The sequence below is a fragment of the Phyllostomus discolor genome, chromosome 1 (genome assembly GCF_004126475.2).
Source record: "Phyllostomus discolor isolate MPI-MPIP mPhyDis1 chromosome 1, mPhyDis1.pri.v3, whole genome shotgun sequence".
Lineage (NCBI taxonomy): Eukaryota > Metazoa > Chordata > Mammalia > Chiroptera > Phyllostomidae > Phyllostomus > Phyllostomus discolor.
Window position 1 is genome coordinate 30,570,696 of NC_040903.2, and position 20,941 is coordinate 30,591,636.

The 20,941-nt window shown below is 44.7% G+C and overlaps 1 protein-coding gene across 1 annotated transcript; it reads right to left on the reverse strand.

Moving 5' to 3' along the window:
• Positions 1-498: 498 nt before the first annotated feature.
• LRRC66 (leucine rich repeat containing 66) lies at positions 499-20,193 on the reverse strand. The gene is made up of 4 exons (XM_028506179.2): positions 19,020-20,193; positions 11,588-11,757; positions 3,933-4,122; positions 499-2,741 (listed from the first exon to the last, which is right to left on the reverse strand). The coding sequence occupies exons 1-4, from the start codon at positions 19,507-19,509 to the stop codon at positions 691-693; spliced, it is 2,901 nt and encodes a 966-aa protein (XP_028361980.2). The 5' UTR covers positions 19,510-20,193; the 3' UTR covers positions 499-690.
• Between the last annotated feature and the right edge of the window lie 748 nt (positions 20,194-20,941).

Here is a 20,941-nt window from a genome sequence, read left to right on the forward strand (position 1 = left end):
TTTTAATTTATACTTTGTTCTATAAAATGGTCCAACTTTTAATACAACTTATTAACAACATTTGGAAATTCTTTTAATCCCTCCAGTTTTGTAGTTTCATGATCAACCTCCCAAAAGCTGTGCTGTTCTCTGCAGAACTTGTTAAAATCCGTTCAGCCATTCCACCCAAGGGCTTCACTCAGTACGGAAAGTGTTACTTGCATTCCCTCTGATTTTCAAGTTGAATGTCCTTGTTTTGTCATAGCAGAGCTGGTTCTCACCTCCACAGTCAGCCCCCATCGGGAGCTGCTCTGGGTCTGCATTTGAGCCTAGAAGTTAGAATGATTTTTTTCATTTTTAAAAAAGATTTTAGTTATTTTTAAAGAGAGGGGAAGGGAGGGAGGAAGAGAAAGCGAAACATCAGTGTGTGGTTGCCTCTCACACACCCCCCAGCTGGTAACCTGGCCTGCAACCCAGGCATATGCCCTGACTGGGAATCAAACTGGTGAGTGACCCTTTGGTTTACAAGCCAGTGCTCAATCCACTGAGCCACACCAGCCAGGGCAGAATTATCTTTTTTTTAATTGCAACTGATTCTCCTTTGAATATTTACCCCAATCTTCATCGTTGAAGGGCTTGAGTTCTTAGTGAACGGGTTTTATTTGGAAGCTCTTGTAATAATGGTACCTGGATCTTAGAACCCTTTTCAAATTATTCCCCTCCTCTTTCATACTGAAGAGCTAGCTCATCACCACAGAAAGGTAACAACTGTGTTTGGTTTATAATCTCTCTGGAATCATGGTCCTCATTTGCGTCAGTATCCAGTGGGTTGGAACGCATGCTGCTGTCTTCAGAACCATGTTGGGAGGGTCGTAAGTGTTCCCCTGCAGGGATCTGGAAGGGAACATTGTTTGGGTCTGTGTCTGTTCCCTCCATGAAATGTTCCTGTGTACAACTGTCCCAGTCTCTTTCACAACAGGCAACCTTATCAGGATCCGAGGGAACTTCAGCAGGACATGGTGGTGTTTGTGGTAAAGCATCCACATTGGAAAATTCTAGGTCTGCAAGTGAGCACTGCCACTCTACTGCTTCAGACTGGAGAGCGGACATGTAATCGGAAACGAACGTGTCTGGGATCTCCTCCCTGGAAGGACGGTTGCCCAGTGACCCGGGCAAGGTCGACGGGTTCTCAAATTTGTTGGTGTTGGTGGCACTTTCCAGATGACTCTCATACAGACCAGAGTCTGAGCCAGAAGTGACAGGTTTTTCGAAAAGATCCTCCTGATGCTCACGTTTCTCCTGACTCTTCTGGAAGGTGATGTCGTCCTCAAGACTCTCGAATGGTGTCACGTTGCCCTTCCTCACCCCTGAGTCCTCGTCCCCCTGGGCCTCGCTGGTTCTACGACTCTCCTCACCATCCGCCTGTTCTTCAGACGCATTTCTTCCATCTTCTGAACTTGTGGAACTTAGAGTAAACAAAGACCCTTCATCAGAATCAGAGTCGTAGTTGACGTCCAGCTCGTGCTGTGTGTCCCAAGGGGCGGGTATCTGCACTGGTTCCTGGTTAGCAGGAGTGGTAGGCGGGTCATCACCCCACCTTGGAGGAGAGCCCGGCGGGGACGGGTCCGTGTCCGCCAGGTCACTGAGTGTGGCCGGACAGTAGTAGGTGAAGTATTCTCCCTCAGCACTGGCTCCCTTGAGTTGCTGCTCCTGTGGGTTCAGCACACTAACAGAAGTGCTCGCTGGCATGTCCTTAGAAGACTCCGAAGGCAACCCTTCGGTGCTCCCTCTCCCCTCATTCTCTCCAGTCCTCTGTGCTTTTGCATGTGTCCGTGTTTTAGGGAGAGCGGCTGTCGTGTCTCTCGACAGCGGTGCGTCTAACTCACTCCCACCCTTATGGACTGAGCCAGAGCCAGTTTGTGATCTGCCAGCTGTCACAGGGGCCCCCGGTGAATACTGACCGAGAGAATATTCTGGGGCCTCGGTTTCATAATTGATTTCTCCAACAATAGCTCTCCTGCAGAGGTAGTCCTGTTCTGCTGACATGGGTGCGTTGCTGGCTGCATTTGGCGGTCCACGGACAGCAGAACAGGCTGCGCTGCCATTTGGAAGCATAGCATCCTTCCGCCTTTCCGCCCCAGTGTCATCCCTGGCTTGTTCCCTGCTCTGCCTGCTGCCGGGCTCCTTTCTGCTCATTCCCAGGCATCTATCAGGAATGAAGGCAGACTGTGGGCAGGCCTCTATCCCTGAGAAAGGGTCTTGGCTCTCATGGAGGTTTGGACCCCAAGCACGGTGCAGATCCACCCTTGGACGCTGGATGTTCCCAGCAGCTTCCATGTCGTTGTAGCCCTCGTTGTAATATGCATAGTCTGAACTTGGTTGTTTCTTTCTGTGTCTCTGTTGCCACAGTCTGTCAATATAAGGCCTTGCGAAAGCCCCCAGGCAGAAAGCCACGAAGAACGTGATGAACACGGCTAAGCAGACGGCCAGCGCGAGGTCCTGGGAGGTGGCTTCCTCCCCACTGGCCGCTTGCACGTCCTGTGTGCTCCTCACCCATCTTGGGGGCCGTCTCCGCTGCTCAGGGGTATCAGAGCCTGCGTGGTCCTTCTTCCCCAGGGTGGAAAAGTGCCCGTACGTTCCTTCCTGGGGCCTCACCGCCTTGTTCCTTATGAGGCTTTTCGTGTGATTCAGATTAGTGTGAGGAAGCTGGATCTCCCTGGAAACTCTGCGTTTGGGAGTCTGCCAGGATGCCTCCTCGTTCCCTGAAAGAGAGGGGTAAAACACATTGAGATGAGAGTCCAGTGGTTTCAAAAGCTCTGTGAGTCCCCCTCCTTATCTAGCTGTCTTTAAAGTACATGTGACATAATGAGAAGCAGCTTAAGTGATGGATTGATGGTCTGGTGCCGGCCGAATGTCTGTGGCCCTGTGCACGTTTACACATGCCAGCCAGGCTTATGTCTGCTGCTCACCGGCCCTGGAGGTGTGTGTTTCTTAGGCTTCCTGACCGAGATGGCTACCCACGGGAGGAGAGAAGCCAGACTGGAGGCATAGCCTCATTGCCTCTCCTTTTTCCATATCCTAACCCGCTGCACCTTTGTGAGAACACCGCATCAGCACTCTGCAAAATCCGCCTCAGCATTTCCTCACCATTCCCCGGGGTTGGTAACAGCAAAGAAACCCAGGGTTCTCTGCTGCCTCCTGACATTCTGCCCTTCACACTCGGAAGGCCAAGTGTGATTTCTAGAGAGGAAAGAAACCAGTGTGGCCAACAACCTGAAGACGGCTCTCTGGTCTTTGTGTGTTTCTTCCACACCTGGTAGTGTGGCCAAGTTTCTACTCTAATGTCATTCCTGAACAGAGAGACTCCAGGGCTCATTAAAAAAAATCTGACTTTCTCCCCCACCTTCCAGTTAGGAGTCAGAGATGAACAGTTCCAAGATAACAGTGGAAAAAACTTTCCAGAATGTTCAACTTTGAGAGAGTGGCAGGGAACAAGCCAAAATATATATATATACTTTTGAAATATGTGTTTTTTGTTTCTGTATAGGATTATATTTTTAGAGTGTTAGCAAATATTCTAGATGATCATGTTTCAAGTTTTAAAACTTCTTTCTTTGATTATTCATTAAGAATTGGGATTAAAAATGTGACATTTGGTGGTCTTCAGGGCAAAATTCTCTCTTTATAAATTTCTGAATTTGACCACATCCAGTGGTTCCTGAGGCGGTTGACCTGGGTTTCTTCGACCACGTAAGGAAAACCACCCATGAACTGAAGGAAGGAGTCAGGTGCCAACGGCCGTCCTGCAATACACGCAGCCCGAGGCTGCGCGGGGCTGTGGGTCACCACCGCTCTCAACCTCATTGTCTCAAATAGGACCACATTTTTCGTTGTTTTTCTTTTTTAGTTCCGTTCAGCCATTTTTTTCACTCCCTTTCAGATAGAAGAGGTACCTATAGAGTTGTTGCAAATTTCATCCCACTTTCTCCTCCAGGATTCAGAAATGAAGTTTTGGAAAGCCGCCACGCTATCGTCACACTGCCATCGGTTATCTGCCAAGTCAGCGTCCAGACGGGGAAGTCCTAGAGCGATGGCCATCATCGGCAGGATGGCGGTCAGGGCGTTGCCACTGAGGTCTAGGACCTGCTCGAGCAGAAACAAGTTAAGGACAGTCCATGAATAAAGATGTAGAGACAATAAATAAGATACAGATATTGCTTATGTCTTTATGGCAGCAATAAGAAGTTAGCACTGATTGGAGAGTCAGAGCCTCCTGGGATTAAATCTCTGCTTTGTCTCTGACAGTTCTGTGGGCCTCAGCAGGTCGTTAACTCTCCATGAGCCTACCGGCCAAGGCTGTTGTCTGGATTAAATGTACCCAAAAGCTTTAAGTATTATGGTGCCTGTATTAGACGCCCAACCATTTTCCCTTCCTTCTTTCCTATGAGTTGTAATTGGTACTGTTAGATAAAACCTAGACTCCCCATTGTTTTCAAGGTCTAGAATTAGATACCGGGTCTAAAATATCTAGAATCACGGTGATCTTGAACGTGGCAGAAAAGCCCTGGCCAGATGGCTCAGTTGGTTGCAGTGGCATCCTGTGTACCAGAAGTTTTGGGGTTTGATTCCTGGTCAGGGTACGGGCCTGGGCTGCAGGTTTGATCACTGGTCAGGCACATACGGGAAGCAATGGATTAATGTCTCTCTCTCACTAAACTCAATAAACATATTCTTGGGTGAGGATTAAAAACAAGAGAAAGAGAGAGAGTGGCAGAAGATACTGAATGATGAGAACATAAAACACAGAACCGTGGCTGGCCCGAAGTAGCACGGAGAGATCTTTTGCATCAAGGGCAGTAGTACATTTCTCTGCATCCACGCTACTCAATATGTACGAGATGACTAATTTTTCAGTCTAATAAAAAAGGAAGGGGAGCCCAGGGAACAAAGAGGACTCGGTAGCACTGGACTCACAGAGAAGGACCCACTGAATGTGGGCATGGCAGGGGCATGAGGGAGCAGGGAGAGCACAGCTGTGTGCCAGGCATCTTCCTGGGTGCTTTCCATACATTATCTCTAAACCTCACAACAGATTCCTTGTTGTCCACCCTGACCAGTGTGGTTTAATTGCTTGGGCATTGTCCTGCAAAGTGAAGGATCGTTGGTTCAGATCCCAGTCAGGGCATGTGCCTGGGCTGTGGGTTCATTCCCCATTCAGAGCACACACAAGAGGCAAGCAACGTTTTTCTCTCTCTCTTTCCCTTGCTCTAAAATAAAAACCTAAAATCTGTAAGAATTTCCTCATTCCCTTTTTTTTTTTTTTTTTTTTTTTTTACAGAGGAGAAAACTAGGCTAGAGCACACAGTGTATCCCACAAAGCCCTAGTAAATAGGGTGTGGCTCATGGCAGGTGCTCCGTAAACAGTGGAGGGAGGAATGAAGGAAAGAAAGGGCAGGAGTGAAATCTGAGCGGGCCTCTCCATGTGCCCTCTCATCCACAACACGCCCTCCTGGAGCCTGAGCTCCAGCTGCCCTGGAGCGAGGGGCTGGGTGCGGGAGGCCTGGAGCATGAGGCTCTAGAGTGGGATCTTGGAGTTTGGGAAGGAGAAGATGGCTATTAGAAGGGAAAATCGTAAAAGAAATAGTGAAAATCTTGCTGAAATATAAACAGAGGGCTAGGTAACCAGAGAGGCTGAATTTGCATAGTTTGATTGTTTTATAAACATCAGGGTGGGGGGGAGCAGCATTGTTATATTGGGTTACATAAATTCCTAAGAGCTGAGCCGAATGACCAATCCAACAGCATCGTCACCAAGACCAGTCCCTACAGAATCAGAGTTCTCCCCGAACACAAGTAATGAGGGTGACCTTTCCCGTGCTGAGTAACCAAGCAGTCTCAGCTTCCAAAAGAGGGTTGCTAAAAGTAGGAAGTAGGAGACTGGAATTGGGAAGAAAAAAACCCCCAAAACTTTGCGTTGGCCTGGCCTTGTGTAGGACCAACAATTTTCTCGAGTACCCCTCTTCCACAGCAGAGTGAAACGTTGTCATGTTTTTCAGGTAGTTATTTTCTTGTTAGTGCCTGTCTGCATTTTTTTCCATTCCAGCAGTTATGATATTACAAATCATTGACATGAAAGCAAAGCTGGAGAGAGGCCAGAAAACTAATACGATAATTCAAGGGAAATAATTCCTGAGAAAAGATTAAAACAGAAGAGTCCAATATGGCTACGGAAGAGCCATCCTCCATCACCGGGCAGGAGTGCACGCGGCAGAAAGCCTGGGAGACGCACATGTCAGTCACTACACAAACCACTGACTCCAAGGAGGAGGGAATAAGATTAAGAAAAGGGATGCTAATTTGAAATGCCAGTGAAACTTAATTTATTCTATCTGAACATGATGATGAATTCATGATTTGAAAACTCTGTCTGGCTTCTAGGAAGATTCTGACATGGGAAGATGTATTGCATTGTGTGAGTAGTAACTACACCTCCTGAGGGGGGAAAATATCTATTTTAATATGCAGCTTTCTGGTACCAAATGTGTTCATCCTGTTCCAAAACCAGTTTTTAAGTTATTACCAAGCATATAAAAGGAATAATAGAGAAGGAGAAATTGCATAATTCTGGGCAGTTCAGGTGAATCAAGAATTACAGATGATTGAAAACGTTCTTGGGATTGTTTTTTAGATTGCCTGCAACATCTATTACCTGTGAGCTGCAGAAGACTTATAAAGCACAATACAAATGCATAGAAAATAAAACAGACTTAAGGCAATTACAGATGCAAATGTACTTATAATCAGTACACAATATACTGAATGAGGTCCCCGGGCAATCTGACAACCTGTTTGTGGTGAGTTGGGAGGCAGTGCCAAGCTAAGCAGTCTTTCTCATCTGCTCTGATAATTCGGCAGATTCTAAGTCAGTCCCCATTGATCCTGCCTCCTGGTATTGGTGCCCTTGAGAAATCTCCTCCCCCTGTGTGTAGGCAGAGCTTGTGACTTGGTTCTAACCGTCAGACTATGGCAGAAGCAAATGGATATCACTTCAATGATTAACATGACTTGAAACTGTAACGTTCTTCCTATGAGCAGGCTCCCTCCTTGGGCTCTGCTGCAAGCTGCCATGCTGTGAACTGCGCCGGGGAGAGGCCCACGGGGCACAGAACTGAGGGCAGGCTTAGGCTGCCAGTAAGCAGCTGAGCCCTCAGTCAACAGCCCACAAGGCACTGAATGAAGGTTTCCCCTTCATTTCCACATGAGCTTGGAAATAGATACTTCCCAGCGGGGCCTTCAGGCGAGGCTCTAGCCCTGGCCAACACTTCGATTGAAGCCTCTTGAGAGGCCCTTGGCAGTGGGCCCAGCTGAGCCTTGCCTGAATTCCTGAGCCCCCCAGAATCGTGAGATGATATATGTATGTGGTTTTAGACTACTTAGTCTGTAACAATTTGTTACGCAGCAATAGGTAGTTAACACGCCTATCCATGATCATTATTCATTCATTCATTCCTTTTTTCAGAAAGTGTGTTAAAATATGTACTATGCATTAGACATATGCTAAGCACTAGGAAACAGAATAAACGCAGAGTATGTCCTTAAAGAGCTCACCATCCAGTGGAAGTTTATGGGGGTATAGGCATTAACCACTAACCATGCTTAAAACTTAATTTCAGTTAGATAAGTGGAATGTGAAAAAAAGCATATCTTATTATAAGCATATATAGAAGGGCAACTAATTCAATCGGGATGCTAGGAAAGGCTTTCTTGAGGAAGTGGCGTCAGGAGAATTACTAAGTCTGGCTGGTGTGGCTCAGTGGATTGAGTGCTGGCCTATGAACCAAAGAGTCACAGGTTCAATTCCCAGTCAGGGCACATGCCTGGGTTGCAGGCCCAGTCCCCAGTAGGGGGTGTGTGAGAGGCAACCACACATTGATGTTTCTCTCCCTCTCTTTCTTCCTCTCTTTCCCTCTCTACAAATAAATAATAAAATATTTTAAAAACAGAATTAGTAAGAGTTAGCTCTTCTGGACAAAAGGTCTGCCAGTCAGAGAGGCAGCAGCAAGGCCCTTGTGAAAGCTGAGGAACATTTTAAATGCAAAGTGGAACAATCAGATTTGTATGTGAAAAAAGCAGGGTACTGTGGTCATGTTAGAATTCCTATATGCAGTCTACATTTATAAGAGCTTACTATATTCCAAGTACTGTTTGAAGCGTTTTATATGCATTAAAACATTTGTCACAACACTCTACGAGAAAGGAACCGAGCTGTCTCCATTTTACAGATGAGAAAGTTGAGGCACGGGAGGACTTGGTAACTTGCCCACAATTGCGTGGCTGGCAAGTGGCAGAGTCCAGGTTTAAACCCAGGTAGCTGGCTCCGGAGTCCACCCCCCTCACCACAGCTTCATGTGTCTCCTTTTGATCCAGGAAGGAGCAAGGGGTTGTTCTGGTTGAGTGCGGGGAGCCGGAGAGTCACCTGGCAGGTGTGCTCGAATATCCCTTTACCTGAGCCTGGGAGAGCACCTGCTGTCTGTGCTGATGCTGTCAGATACGACGGCTGTGAGCCCCATGTGGCTATGGAGCATGAAAGTGTGGCTAGTCCAAACTGGGACGGGTGGTAAGTGTAAAGTACACACCAGGTTTGAAGACTTTGTGTGAAAAAGAGAATGTAACATAGTTTTTATCTTTAAAAAATACATTTTATTGATTATGCTGTTACGGTTGTCCCATTCCCCCCCTTCATTCCCCTCCACCCTGCACCCCCTCCCACCAGCATTCCCCCCACCCTTAGTTCATGTCCATGAGTGTACATATAAATTCTTCGGCTCTACATTTCCTGTACTATTCTTAACATCACCTATTTTGTAGGCAATTTATGCTTCTTATTCCCTGTAACTTTTCACCCCCACCCCATTCTCCCCCCTCCTCTTCCCCACTGATAACCCTCCATGTGATCTCCATTTCTGTGGTTCTGTTCCTGTTCTAGTTGTTTGCTCAGTTTGTTTTTGTTTTTGTATTTTTAGGTTTGGTTGTTGATAGTTGTAAGTTTGTTGTCATTTTACTGTTCATATTTTTATCTTCTTTTTCTTAGATAAGTCCCTTTAACATCTCATATAGTAAGGGTTTGATGATGATGAACTCCTTTAACTTGACCTTATCCGGGAAGCACTTTATCTGCCCTTCCATTCTAAATGATAGCTTTACTGGATAGAGTCATCTTGGATGTAGGTCCCTGCCTTTCACGACTTTGAGTACTTCTTTCCAGCCCCTTCTGGCCTGTAAGGTTTCTTTTGAGAAATCAGCTGTCTTGTGGGAGCTCCTTTGTAGGTAAATGTCTCCTTTTCTCTTGCTGTTTTCAAGATTCTCTCCTTATCGTTAATCTTGGGTAATGTAATTATGATGTGCCTTGGTGTGTACTTCCCTGGGTCCAACTTCTTTGGGACTCTCTGGGCTCCCTGGACTTCCTGGAAGTCTATTTTCTTTGCCAGATTGGGGAAGTTCTCCTTCATTATTTGTTCAAATAAGTTTTCAATTTCTTGCTCTTCCTCTTCTCCCTCTGGCACCCCTATGATTCAGATGTGAAACTGTTTAAAGATGTCCTGGAGGTTCCTAAGCCTCTCCTCATTTTTCTGAATTCTTGTCCCTTCATTCTGTTCTGGTTTAATGTTTCTTTCTTCCTTCTGCTCCAAATCGTTGATTTGAGTCCTGGTTTCCTTCCCATCACTATTAGTTCCCTGTGCATTTTCCTTTATTTAACTTTTCATAGCCTTCACTTTTTCCTCCATTTTGCAAGCCTACTCAACCATTTCTGTGAGCATTCTGATTACTGGTGTTTTGAACTGTGCATCTAATAGGTTGGCTATCTCTTCATTGTTTAGTTGTATTTTTTCTGGAGCCTTAATCTGTTCTTTCATTTGGGCCATATTTTTTTTGTATCAGTGCACCTGTTACATTGTAAGGGGTGGAGCCTTAGATATTTACCAGTCAGGGCAACCCATGTTGCTGCCTTGTGGCGCTATATGTGGGGGAGGGGTCAGAGAAGGAACACTGCCCCTTGCTCAGCTCTCACTGGCTTTCAGTCACCTCCTCCACTAACCACAAGCAAATTGGCCCTGCTGGTGCTGATTCCCAGGTGGGTGGTTTTGTTTACGTTCTAGGACCCTGTGGGTCTCTCCAGTGAAGTCTCCTGTGAGGCTGGGAGTTTCTCCTGCAGCTTGAAGCCCCACAGGTGTTTTCAGTCAGAGGTTTTGAGGCTTTATTTCCCTGAGCTGGAACCCTGGGTTGCGAGGTCTGCTTCAGTCCTCCATTGTTCCTCCCTGTTTATCTTCACGTGAATGTGAGACCACCCGGTCCTCTAGCCATCGCCTCGCTTGGTCCGCCAGCTGCAGTCTTGCTGAGGGTCCTCTCTACCCCGGCTGCCCATCTCCGCCCCTCCTACCAGTCTGGATGAATGTGTCTTCTTTAACTCCTTAGTTGTCGGATTTCCATACAGTTTGATTTTCTGGCAGTTCTGGTTGTTTTTTGTTTTTAAATTTGTGTTTGCCCTTGTTTTGGTTGTGCAAGGAGGCACAGTGTGTCTGCCTACATCCAGCCTTCCAGCCTCCATCCTGGCTGGAAGTCTGTAACTTTTATCTTGATTATGTGTGTAAAAGGTAATATTTGGGTACATGGGGTTAACATTAATTACTACAATGAAATTCATCTGCTTACATTTACTTTAAAATCTAGTTACTAGAACATATAACGCTGCCCACGTGGCTCACATTCTGTTTCTGCGGGATGACCCCGGCCTGTGGGGAGAAGGGGGCGTGTGATGCAGGTTCCTGCATCCAGGGGCTGCACTGGAGGCCACCCTGGTGTTTCTAGAGGGGCAGGCAGGGGAGACTTTGCAACATCCCCCGAGAAGGAAGAGGGTGGAGGAACTCATCTGGAGGAGAAGGACAGAAGCCGCCAAAACTAGAGCAGAGCCCTGGGGGTGGGCTCCCCGCCTTCACCTCACCATACACCTTCGTGAGGTTAACTGCTTGGTGCTGCCAGGGTGCCCTCAAGCCGCCAGGAGGGAGCTGGCATTTGGAACAGTGTGTGGCTTGTGGGAAGTGCTGTAGGAGAAGGAGCTTTTATCATGGTCATTTTTGTTATCCCAGGCCCAGGTTGGGGGTGGAAGCCACAAGGTCATTGGCCCTCAGAGGCCAAAGCATCCCTGGGCAGGTCAGCACCCACCCGTGTGGAGCAGAGGAGCCTCCGCAGGTGCTCCAGACTGCAGGGGGGCCGGCCCTCAGGCCCTCAGCCTGCCCTCGCAGCCAAAGGTGTGGTTTCTCACCAACTGGCAAGTGGAGACTTGGAGTTGGGCTTAATTTGATTTAGGAAAAGAATGTGCTGGTGGTTGCTGCTGAGTGTTAGGTTTGAGTACAATTCATGTCCGTTACGGAGAACTCTGATTTTCAAGGCAAGAGGGACTTCAGCGAACTTAGGGGAATCTTAAAATAGACTTAACATTTTTTGGCGAAGAGTCAGTACTACTAGACATGAAGAAACTCTTCAAATATTCTTCTAAGGTAATTGCCCACATGTCTGCGTATTTGAAATATTATAAAACTGATTTTATAACCTGTAATTTTTTGAGGTCCTTGAAGGCTTCTGGATGAATTCTGAATATCTTGTTGCTCCTTAAATAGAGGTTCTCCAGTGGCAGGCAGTTGTGAAAATCAGACACACCAACTTGCGATATCCTGTTGAAGGACAGATCCAAACTCTGCAAGGACTTCAGTTTCCACAGTCCTAGTAAAATCAAATAGCAAATTAAAATATAAACTGGTGAGTATTGACTGCAGCATTGCTTGCTAAGGTGAAAGATGAGAGACAACCTAAGAGGCTCTCAAGAGAGAAGAGGTTCAACAAAACATGGCATGTCAATACTATAAAATACTACACAGTCGTCAAGAATGCCGGGTAGAGCCACACGGCTGCATAACAGGAGAGTGTTAAGTTGCTGCACTCGGGTAAGAACAGCTCCCGTGCAGGGTGAATGCCGAATGAGCAGGGAAAGAGGCCTGGAGGGAAGTGAGCTAAGCCGTGGGCAGTACTGACACTTAGGAACAGGGTGGTGGGGGACGAGGGGTTGGAGAAGGAAGGAAACTATTTTTGCTGTACACACCTTCCATTTCTTTCTTTCAATGAACATGTGCTAATTTTATTCATAATAAAAGCATCAATTTTAAAAATCTAACTTTGAAGAGTTAGTAAACATTTATTTGATGGAACAGTGGGTAAAATGGAATAATTATTTGATGACTTATTGATATGAATGAAGTCTGAGTTTTAAGATGCTCTTGGTCTATTTTGTAGCTATATCCTTTCTTCGATCCACTCATTGTTGATGTTATAACTATTTTCTAGACATTTTTGTATTTTTTTAAAGGTAGTTCGGTTCTACCTAGATTTTGCGTTCTGGCCAGATCATCTAATTGAGTTGTGGTCTCTGCCTTTTTGTCTCTTCCCGATGCCAGGGAGGAAGCAGGAGGCCCATGTGGCACCAAAAAGAAAGCTGGGGAACGAGGTGCCAGTCACAGCAGTCTTCCAACTTTCATTTGCCATCTGAGTCCCGCGAGGAAGCCCTGCATTTTTACACAGCCTTCTGCTCTGCTCTCACATGTTTCTGTGTCTTGAACCAACTGCTACATAGCAGATCAAGTTGGTTCCATTCCAGAAGGGTTTATTCCTTGCCTGCTGTCCTCAAGGTACTTACTGTGAGACTGATTATGCAGAAAGGCGATGACTTAATTGGAATGGTTGTACATCTATGCTATCATATGTTCATTTCAGCTGTGCAGACTAAGTCTGCGGTCCTTAGGACAACGATGCAATCAAAATATCATGAGCAACGTGTTTGGGGCTGAAGACAAATATAGCGCAGAATCCTCGTCTGGTTGAGTGATAGCACCTAGAGAAAGTTACTCATTATACGAGGCAGCGATGCCCCCGCCATCCAGCCGTCCTCTCCGTCAGATGGTCAGGCCCTTCAGGGAAGTTCAGTCTTTGTGAACAGAGACTGCATCCAGTTAGCCCGAGGTCACAGTGTTGAGCCTGCGTGGCTATTTAAAAATTATTGAGCCGACAATAAGATTCAATATGAAAAAACTGCATTTGTAGCTTCTCTCAAAAAATTGGAAGTTCCAGCTGGCACAGGGCGACGTTTGGCTGGAGCGGAGGGAAGCCCACCTGTTTCAGATGGGGCGTGCGCGGACAGAAGAAGTATGGCTTCTGTGCACTCGCGTCTCTGTTAAAAGCAGGAAGACAAAGGACAGGCCAAGAAGCAGCGTGGTTTTAAAGCATGGGAGACAACCAAGGCTGGTATTTGGTTGGCATATGATAGTAGGAAGTGTTTCCGTGTTGGGTGGTAAATTAGCCATTGCCGAGTGCTGGTCTCAGGCACTTCAGGATTTCCCCCCGGAAAAAAAAAAACATTTCCTTGAGGGGCAAAGAGTGTTCCTAGGTGCTTTAATAGGCAAACATATGGGTTTGTGAAAAAAAATGCAATGCAAGACACCAATATGAGAGCAGCTATTGTTTCCTTGACATATTTGTGTTACCTGCCTGAACCATGCCAGCCTGAGAATGCACGGCTCCTGCACCTTCTCAGTGCTTCATAGAATTGAATCTGTACCCCAGGAGTTCAGTGCGGGGGAGGCCACATCTAGCTTTGGAGTAGAAGGAAGAACTTATTTTAAAACCCCAGTTTAATTGCATGCTCTTTTTATGCTCTGAGCATCTCACAAACATCTCCTTTTAATCCTCACAAAGCCCTGGGGGTTATTACCATTTTGCAAATTGCAAAACTGAGGTGCAGCAAGTTAAGGACTTGCCCTAAATCACGGTGGGTAGAGCTGTAGAGCTGGGATTGAAACTCGGATCTCTTAAGCATTCATTCCCATTTAACCATGCACATTTTTTTTACCAAAAAAAGGAGGAAAAGAAGAGGGAGGAGGAGAAGGAGAAGCGGGAGAGGGAGAGGAAGGAAAGGGAGAAGAAGGTCAGGCTCTGAAAGATAACTTGAGTTTAGAAAAGGGAAAAGGAGGCTAGGGGCAGGGCTCTCTGCCCAAGAGAATAGTATTGGGCCATGGAATACATAAAGTTGCCAAAGGTATTGGGAATTGTTTAGTGATTCTACAACACCTGCATCATATAGCGAATAGGGTGCTTAAGATCTTGTTTTACTCCAGCTCTGTTTGTGACTTTTGATGGGAATCAGGAAGTACCACCTGAGGCCTTCAGGCCTGAGTTTCCACCCTTAAAAATCATTTCTCACAGGTGGAACAGAAATCTATCTTTGATTACTTTGATCTTCAAGTATTTGAGCTCAGTGGAAGCCAGGTGTAACAGTTTAGATTATTGTTCAGCAAATATTCACTTTACTGTGAGCAGAATACACTTCCCCATCCCGCTGAGTTTGGCCCTGTGACTTGCTTTGGCCAGTGAGATGTTAGCAGACACGATGTGAGCAAAGGTGCGAAATGTGCTCGTGTGATGGGGGCTGCTCTCTTGCTTCTGCCAAACAACCCTGTTACAAACAATACTGTTGCAAACAACACTGTTACAGAAACAACACACCCTGGTTAGCTTGTTGGTCCAAAGGGTATCAGAGGTAAGACTTTCATTGTTTGGGGTCTCTCAAGAGGGAGTTAGGAAATTTAAGGACTTTTCCATGATACTTGGCTGCCGTTCTGAGTGGGGGAAAATTTGTTCTTTTAAAATGTTGCATGGTGAATCAATGTTGAAGGGGTGGGTATTCAGGTGAGTGAAAAAGGTTAGGAAGCCCATTGGCTGGAGCTTGGATATCAGAGGGTAGATTCTGTGTTTCAAGAGAGTCAAATGTTGGGAAGGAAATAAGGAGGCCCTTTTGGGAGATGGAATTATTTATTGAATTGCTTTCTGATGACCACATAGGCCACAGGAGGCAGGAATTTGATTAGCCTTTGCATTTAAGTAGCCAGAAGCAGTTTTATTGCTTCCAAGAAATTATCTCAGTGTTTATTAGAAAAAAGGCCACAGAAGGTGTGCAGAGACATTACACTGCCTTAGAAATATTGCTTTGGACTCTGAAAATCTTAAATGTTCTCCCAAGTATGACACCTGGGAGCGCAGAACAGTAATATTTAGGGGTCATGGCTTCAAGTTCAAAGAGTATTAAGAATTGGAATAGAATTTGGAATGGCCCTAGATATTTATTGATAAGGCCAGCCCTTCATGTGGTCAAATCAATAGAGGTTAGCCAAAGACATTGCCCTCTTGCTTAATAATACACATTCATTCATTTTGTTGCTTTACAACTTGAACTGATTTTGAAAACATTGGTTATTTGTATTTCCATTATCCAGTAGCAGTCAGGATAAAATCCCTAATTCCCTACAGATGAAAAGTACCCTGTACTTTTGTTTTCACAATACATGATTATGTTTTTTTTTTCACTCCACCGATTTCAAAGTCAGGTATTATTTTGTCTCATTTCTAACACATTTAACTCTTGAGTTCTGAAGTTTAGCATGTTGGTTAATTCCAGGCTGTCCCATCTGGTGTGTCAACCTAACTGGAATCCCAGTAAGATATGGGCCCTGGAAGGTTTCTAGGCAGCCTGCTGCCCGCAGGCTGACGATACTGCTTGATGAAGGTGGGACAGTTTAACTGGAGACCCACTTCGCTGTTTTAAATGTTTAAAACTGATTCTCCATTATTGACACTGTACTCCAAAACTATGGGAGAGGGGAGAGTGATCATGAGGCTGAAATTCACGGCTGGCTTCTGTCTTGTAAATTGCACTGGTTGGCACCTCCTCCGGGCACTTCCCCAGCCTGGAGCTTGTTGGGGGCATCACAGCTGACCCTGAAGACAGGGGGCTGACAGCGGGTTAGTCAGTGTGATTTCGCCCTCACAAAAGTGGGCGTTCCTGAGCAAAAGCGACTTTTTGTTGGCTCTGTAAACTGTCACCGTTGTAAGGCACGCAGGACACGATTTATAAAAAAAAGTACACGTGTGCTGCAAGGCCAGCGGCTTGGTTGCTGCTTTCCGAGATATCTCTGAGTTGTTTTAGATAAGAGCAAGCACCTACATACATGGTCAGACACAAGTGTTGCCTGGCGCGTGAACCATAGCGGGTGAGGAGTCCCACCCACTGCAGTGGTCCTGTAACACTCTAAAAGCCAGCTCGAGATTCCGACAAAAACAGATGTAGTGCTTGTTTCTGAATAAACTTAGTCTCCGTTTGCACCACAGAGTAATAATAACTAATATTTGCAAACTACCCTACAAGGTTACAAAGCATTTTCATATATTTTAACAGCTACTGTTTAGTATGCCAAATACTATGTTAAATTAGGTTCTTGAAATGCCCTTTTTCTTTATTCCTCACCACAGTTCTATGAGGGCATCCGCATTATCCAGGTGCTGCCTTTAAATGGGCTTAGAGTGGAGGAGTCGAAAGGAACAAAGGGACTGTCGGAGTGAGCTCGCCACTCATTCTAGGAAGCCCCTCCCGCTCATCTGCTTTTTCCTTCAAAGTGGGATTTTAAAGTCAGAGTTATTCAGCCATAGTTGCTGAATCATAAAATGGGAGGGGATGGCAAAAGGGACTCAATTTAGTAAAAACTGGAAATGTGTGTCGCTTTTGGGAAAATAATTCCTATCACAATGCTGTAGGTAAAGGAACTCCGCATTGTATCCAGTTAGAGTCGGGGCACACGCTGGCCCGTCACCTGTCTGCTTCTCCCGTCTCTCTGCAGTTTCATTCGCTAGAATTCTAATAGCATTTCAGACACTGAATTCGTCATTTCACTTCTTTTCTTTTTCCTTTGCACGTGTAACATTTCCCCTGATATTTTGGGATGCCAAGTTTAACTGAGAAAAGGGAGGTGGGGCTGTACCTGCATTTGGTAGGGATATTTGGTCCCCAAACAGAATTGTATTTGCCCTAACCTGTAATCACCTCTGGGGACTTCATCTGCCTTAAGGAGATAGCACTTTCCTATTTACTCATGCGGTGGGATCATATTTGAAGTATTCATCTTTTATCCTCTCTGTCTCACTCTTTCCCTTGCCCTCCATTCACGCAGAAAGCTCCATCTGTGTAAACTGTCCTGGGGCGGGGGTGGTGGGGGTGGGGGCACATCGCAAGGCACAAAGCAGAGGAGTTCACGGTCTTTCTGGCTTTTGTTTTCCAAAAGGCCTAACTTTTGTAGGAAGGGAATTTCTAGAACTAGACAGAGGATTTTGAAGAGACAAACAAGGGGAAGGATTTTCTCCAAACTGAAAGGCTGAAAAGAAGTGTTCTGTGACTAACGGGGTGAGGGACAGACGGATGCGTATGGACACACACATTTTGATGCCTTGTCAGGGTGTCAGATCCCAGGGCGGTGGTACGAATCTGGGAAAAGGCAGAGGAAAGCTCACGCAAGATTGGTGTTAAGTACGAGTACCCTACACCCCACCCCCAACTGATCCTAGTGGAATGTGGGCTCAGAATCAGAAACCATGTTAAGTTACAGACAATGGAAGAGCATTTCTCTAGTACACTTGAATCTGTGGGTTGAGATACACATCTACTATACTAGTTAAAAACAGTTACATTGCCTGCATATGTATAGCTATAATGATGTTCATCAAGGAGGAACAAAAAGCAAAAAGGAAATAACCTAAATGTTTGATTAAATCAGTTATAATATAGAAAGTATTTAAAATATTATTTATAAGGTTGCTTAGATTAAAAGTATTCAAAATATTCTGTGATATAAAAATATGAGTTATGAAATATAGAAAGTATAATCCAATTTGAAATAATACATATATATAGACATAAAGAATAAACTTAAAGAATATATGTTACATGAAGGACTTTAATTTTTCCCTTAAAATTTTTCTTCAAATTTTAATGTTCTAGAAATAACAGGTATTCCTTTTTATAACAAGAACAGTACAATAACAATTGTGAAATAAGTGTGATTACTTTACACTTTACACTGAAAATACTGCCCACCGCTTTCCCGGAAAAGATCAGGGAGAGAAGACTCCTCCCCTCTCTGACCGTCCTGCTGATGTGAGGACGGGGCTGGGCGGATCCTGCACCCCTTCGGGCTACTATGTATGTCAAAGTGATGCTTAAAACAAGGCTAGAAATTGGAGAAAGAGCAAAAAATTTAAAAAAAATATGAAAAGTGAAAACTGAGGAAGACTAAATATGCATAATTGGGATGAAAAAACAATATGCTTGCACTTTCTTTTTTAGCATGTAGTATCTTATATAAAGTAGGCACTTAGCAAATAGCGACCAAGGCGGACAGCAAACAAGGAAAAAAAAAATCGTCTAGCTCTCTGGCTATAAAAAGGGCAAAGGAAGCTCTGGCTGATGAACCTGATACATTTTCTAAATAAACCATTGGTGGATTAGTTAAGGAACTCCAACATGTAGGTTATTGAATGTCAGAATGGATGAGAATTTATTATAACAGGAGGATATGTGGAGTATCCTATAAGAAACCAGGATAAGGAATTCTGATTTTGACTTGATAATAAGAAAGATTATGTAGTAATATATAATAATAGCATATTTCTAGTCTATACTTGGAGGACAACTGGATAAGTAAAAGCAAAATATATTCTAAAAGAAAATTATAAATATGGCAATAGATTTAAATTGTGTTACACACTGAAAGTACCTGAACTAGTTATTTCTCAGTGCTTTTCTATATTTAGTCACAAATAAATGGTAATCAAAGTAGGTAATTTAAAATTATGCATTATTATTTAGCCCTTAAATACTTCCTAGTGTTTCTCGACAAATCAACATAACATTAATGAGACATTTAAATAGCTTTCACTATAAATTCCACAGTTTTTAACTCCCAGTGCCATGAAGAAACTCCTTGGATTATTATATTTGCTTGGATCCAACAGTTGTACTTTCATCCATTGCCTCAAAACTGAAAGCGAACACGGCATTCTCGCTGACATAAAACATTAACTTTCCATGTACTCATTGCTGGTCTAGTACTTACCCTTGGGAATGTCACCGAGTTTATTTCCTTGAAGAATGAGCAACTTTAGATATGGAAGCCCGTTTCTCCAGCTGCTTCTGGGGCATTTCGCCCTCGAGGACTTAGGATGGGGTAGATCCAGTGAGATGGAGCGGATGGCATTGTGGCTGAGGTTTACTATTTCCAAAGTGTGTAAATGTGCAAGGGAGCTCAAGGTTATTGTCGATATGAGATTGTTACTGAGGTCCAGATGTTTTATAGTCTGTCCTTCTTTGTCCGTGGGAGGTTGTAAGAGAACCCTAAGGAGACTCACACCGGCTGTGGCTGCCGTCTGTGACGCGTCACCAGGAATATCGTGCTTCCCCGTGAAGGAACAGTCTGTCAGGAGATATCCATCCCACTGGCACGTGGCACTGAAAACAATACTGTGTTTTCTTGGTGGGGTTGCCATTGCTCCAGTAAAATAAAGACCTACAGCCATGGTAAGGACTCTGAAACACAGGTTTTTCATAATGCCTGGAGGAAGGAAAATGAATTGACTTATTTATTGTAACTCATGTAAAAACAGCAAATAAGCAGAAAACTTACTTTTCAATGTAAGATTGAGGAAAATTACCTTGCCTTGATTGCCAATTTAAGTGAATGTTTAGAGATTTCTTAGAACTAATGGCATTAAAGTGTAGCTACCAAAAATGGTACAGCCGGAGTATAAAATTACGTTTATGTCCCATTCTAAAGAGAGGACACCCCCAGATTTTCAGAAAAGACATATGCACTCGGGCCTCACCTCTATGTCTGCTTCTCCAGGACCATTGGCGCTGCGGTCTGCCTTGCAGTGAGGGGAACCTACCAATACTAAATACGTCTCTGCCTCCCTGCTGGTCATGAGTGCAGAGTCTATTATCTACAACAGTGTAATCAACCACACAGTTTATTACGTGAGTGACTCCAGTTACACTGAGCGGTGGAACTGTATGGGTGGAAAGTCCAACTCAAACAAGAGATTCTTTATGTTTTCTTGTTAATGACTAGAAGAACTACAAGCTTTGTCTCTGAGACTTACCAAATCCTTTGGAAATCATGTAGACATACCCAACGTAAATAAAGTGGATTGCAGAAGGGTGCTCTGCCTCAGAACCATGAAGATGTAATAAGATACGGAAACAGCAAGTGCCTTCGTCACCAAAAATTTTTGAGAAGCAATTAAAAGTTTTAAAACAATATTAATACAGCTCAATGGCTAAATATCACACAACAATTTTTGAAAAGTAAATTTTCATGACTCATTTTAGTGACTACATTCCATTTGTACGCTCCCATTCCAGTGTGAGAAGCACACACTGTGTAAAGAAGCACATTATTCAGTATGCAGGCTTGCAACAACCTGTCCCTTCCCGACTGTTCTGATGATACCATTTTAATTCATCACTAGGTAGTTTCTCCTGCCACCGCCTCTTGATTTTCCTTCTTCTGGCCCATCTTACAAGATTCCAAAGGGTTATTTCCCCATAACACTATTTTCCTCATTTCATTCCCTCACCCAAAACCCTCAAAGGGTTCCTTAGTGCCTGGAGTCCACGGGCCTTCCCTGGGTGGCCTCAGGGCTTCGCATCACCGAGCTGACCTGTGAGCACAGGAATCCCCGAGAGCCGCTGCGCGAGGAGGCCGTGCTCAGCACTGTACGCATGTGCCCCACGCTGAAGTCAGCTGTCAGTCCGTTTCCAGCTCCAAGCTCAACGCCCTTTCCTTCCCTCAGCCTGCATCCTACACAGCCCGCTCAAATCCTATGGCCTGAAGACCCGTTTTTGTTTTTGTTTTTGTTTTTTCCTGGCTTTAGCTTCTATTTTGTCTTTTCAGAAATCTTTCAGTAGATATTTACTGAATGGAGGAACGCATCACTAACAATAGGCATTTTAGTAACATTTAGTTTGACAGAATATCAA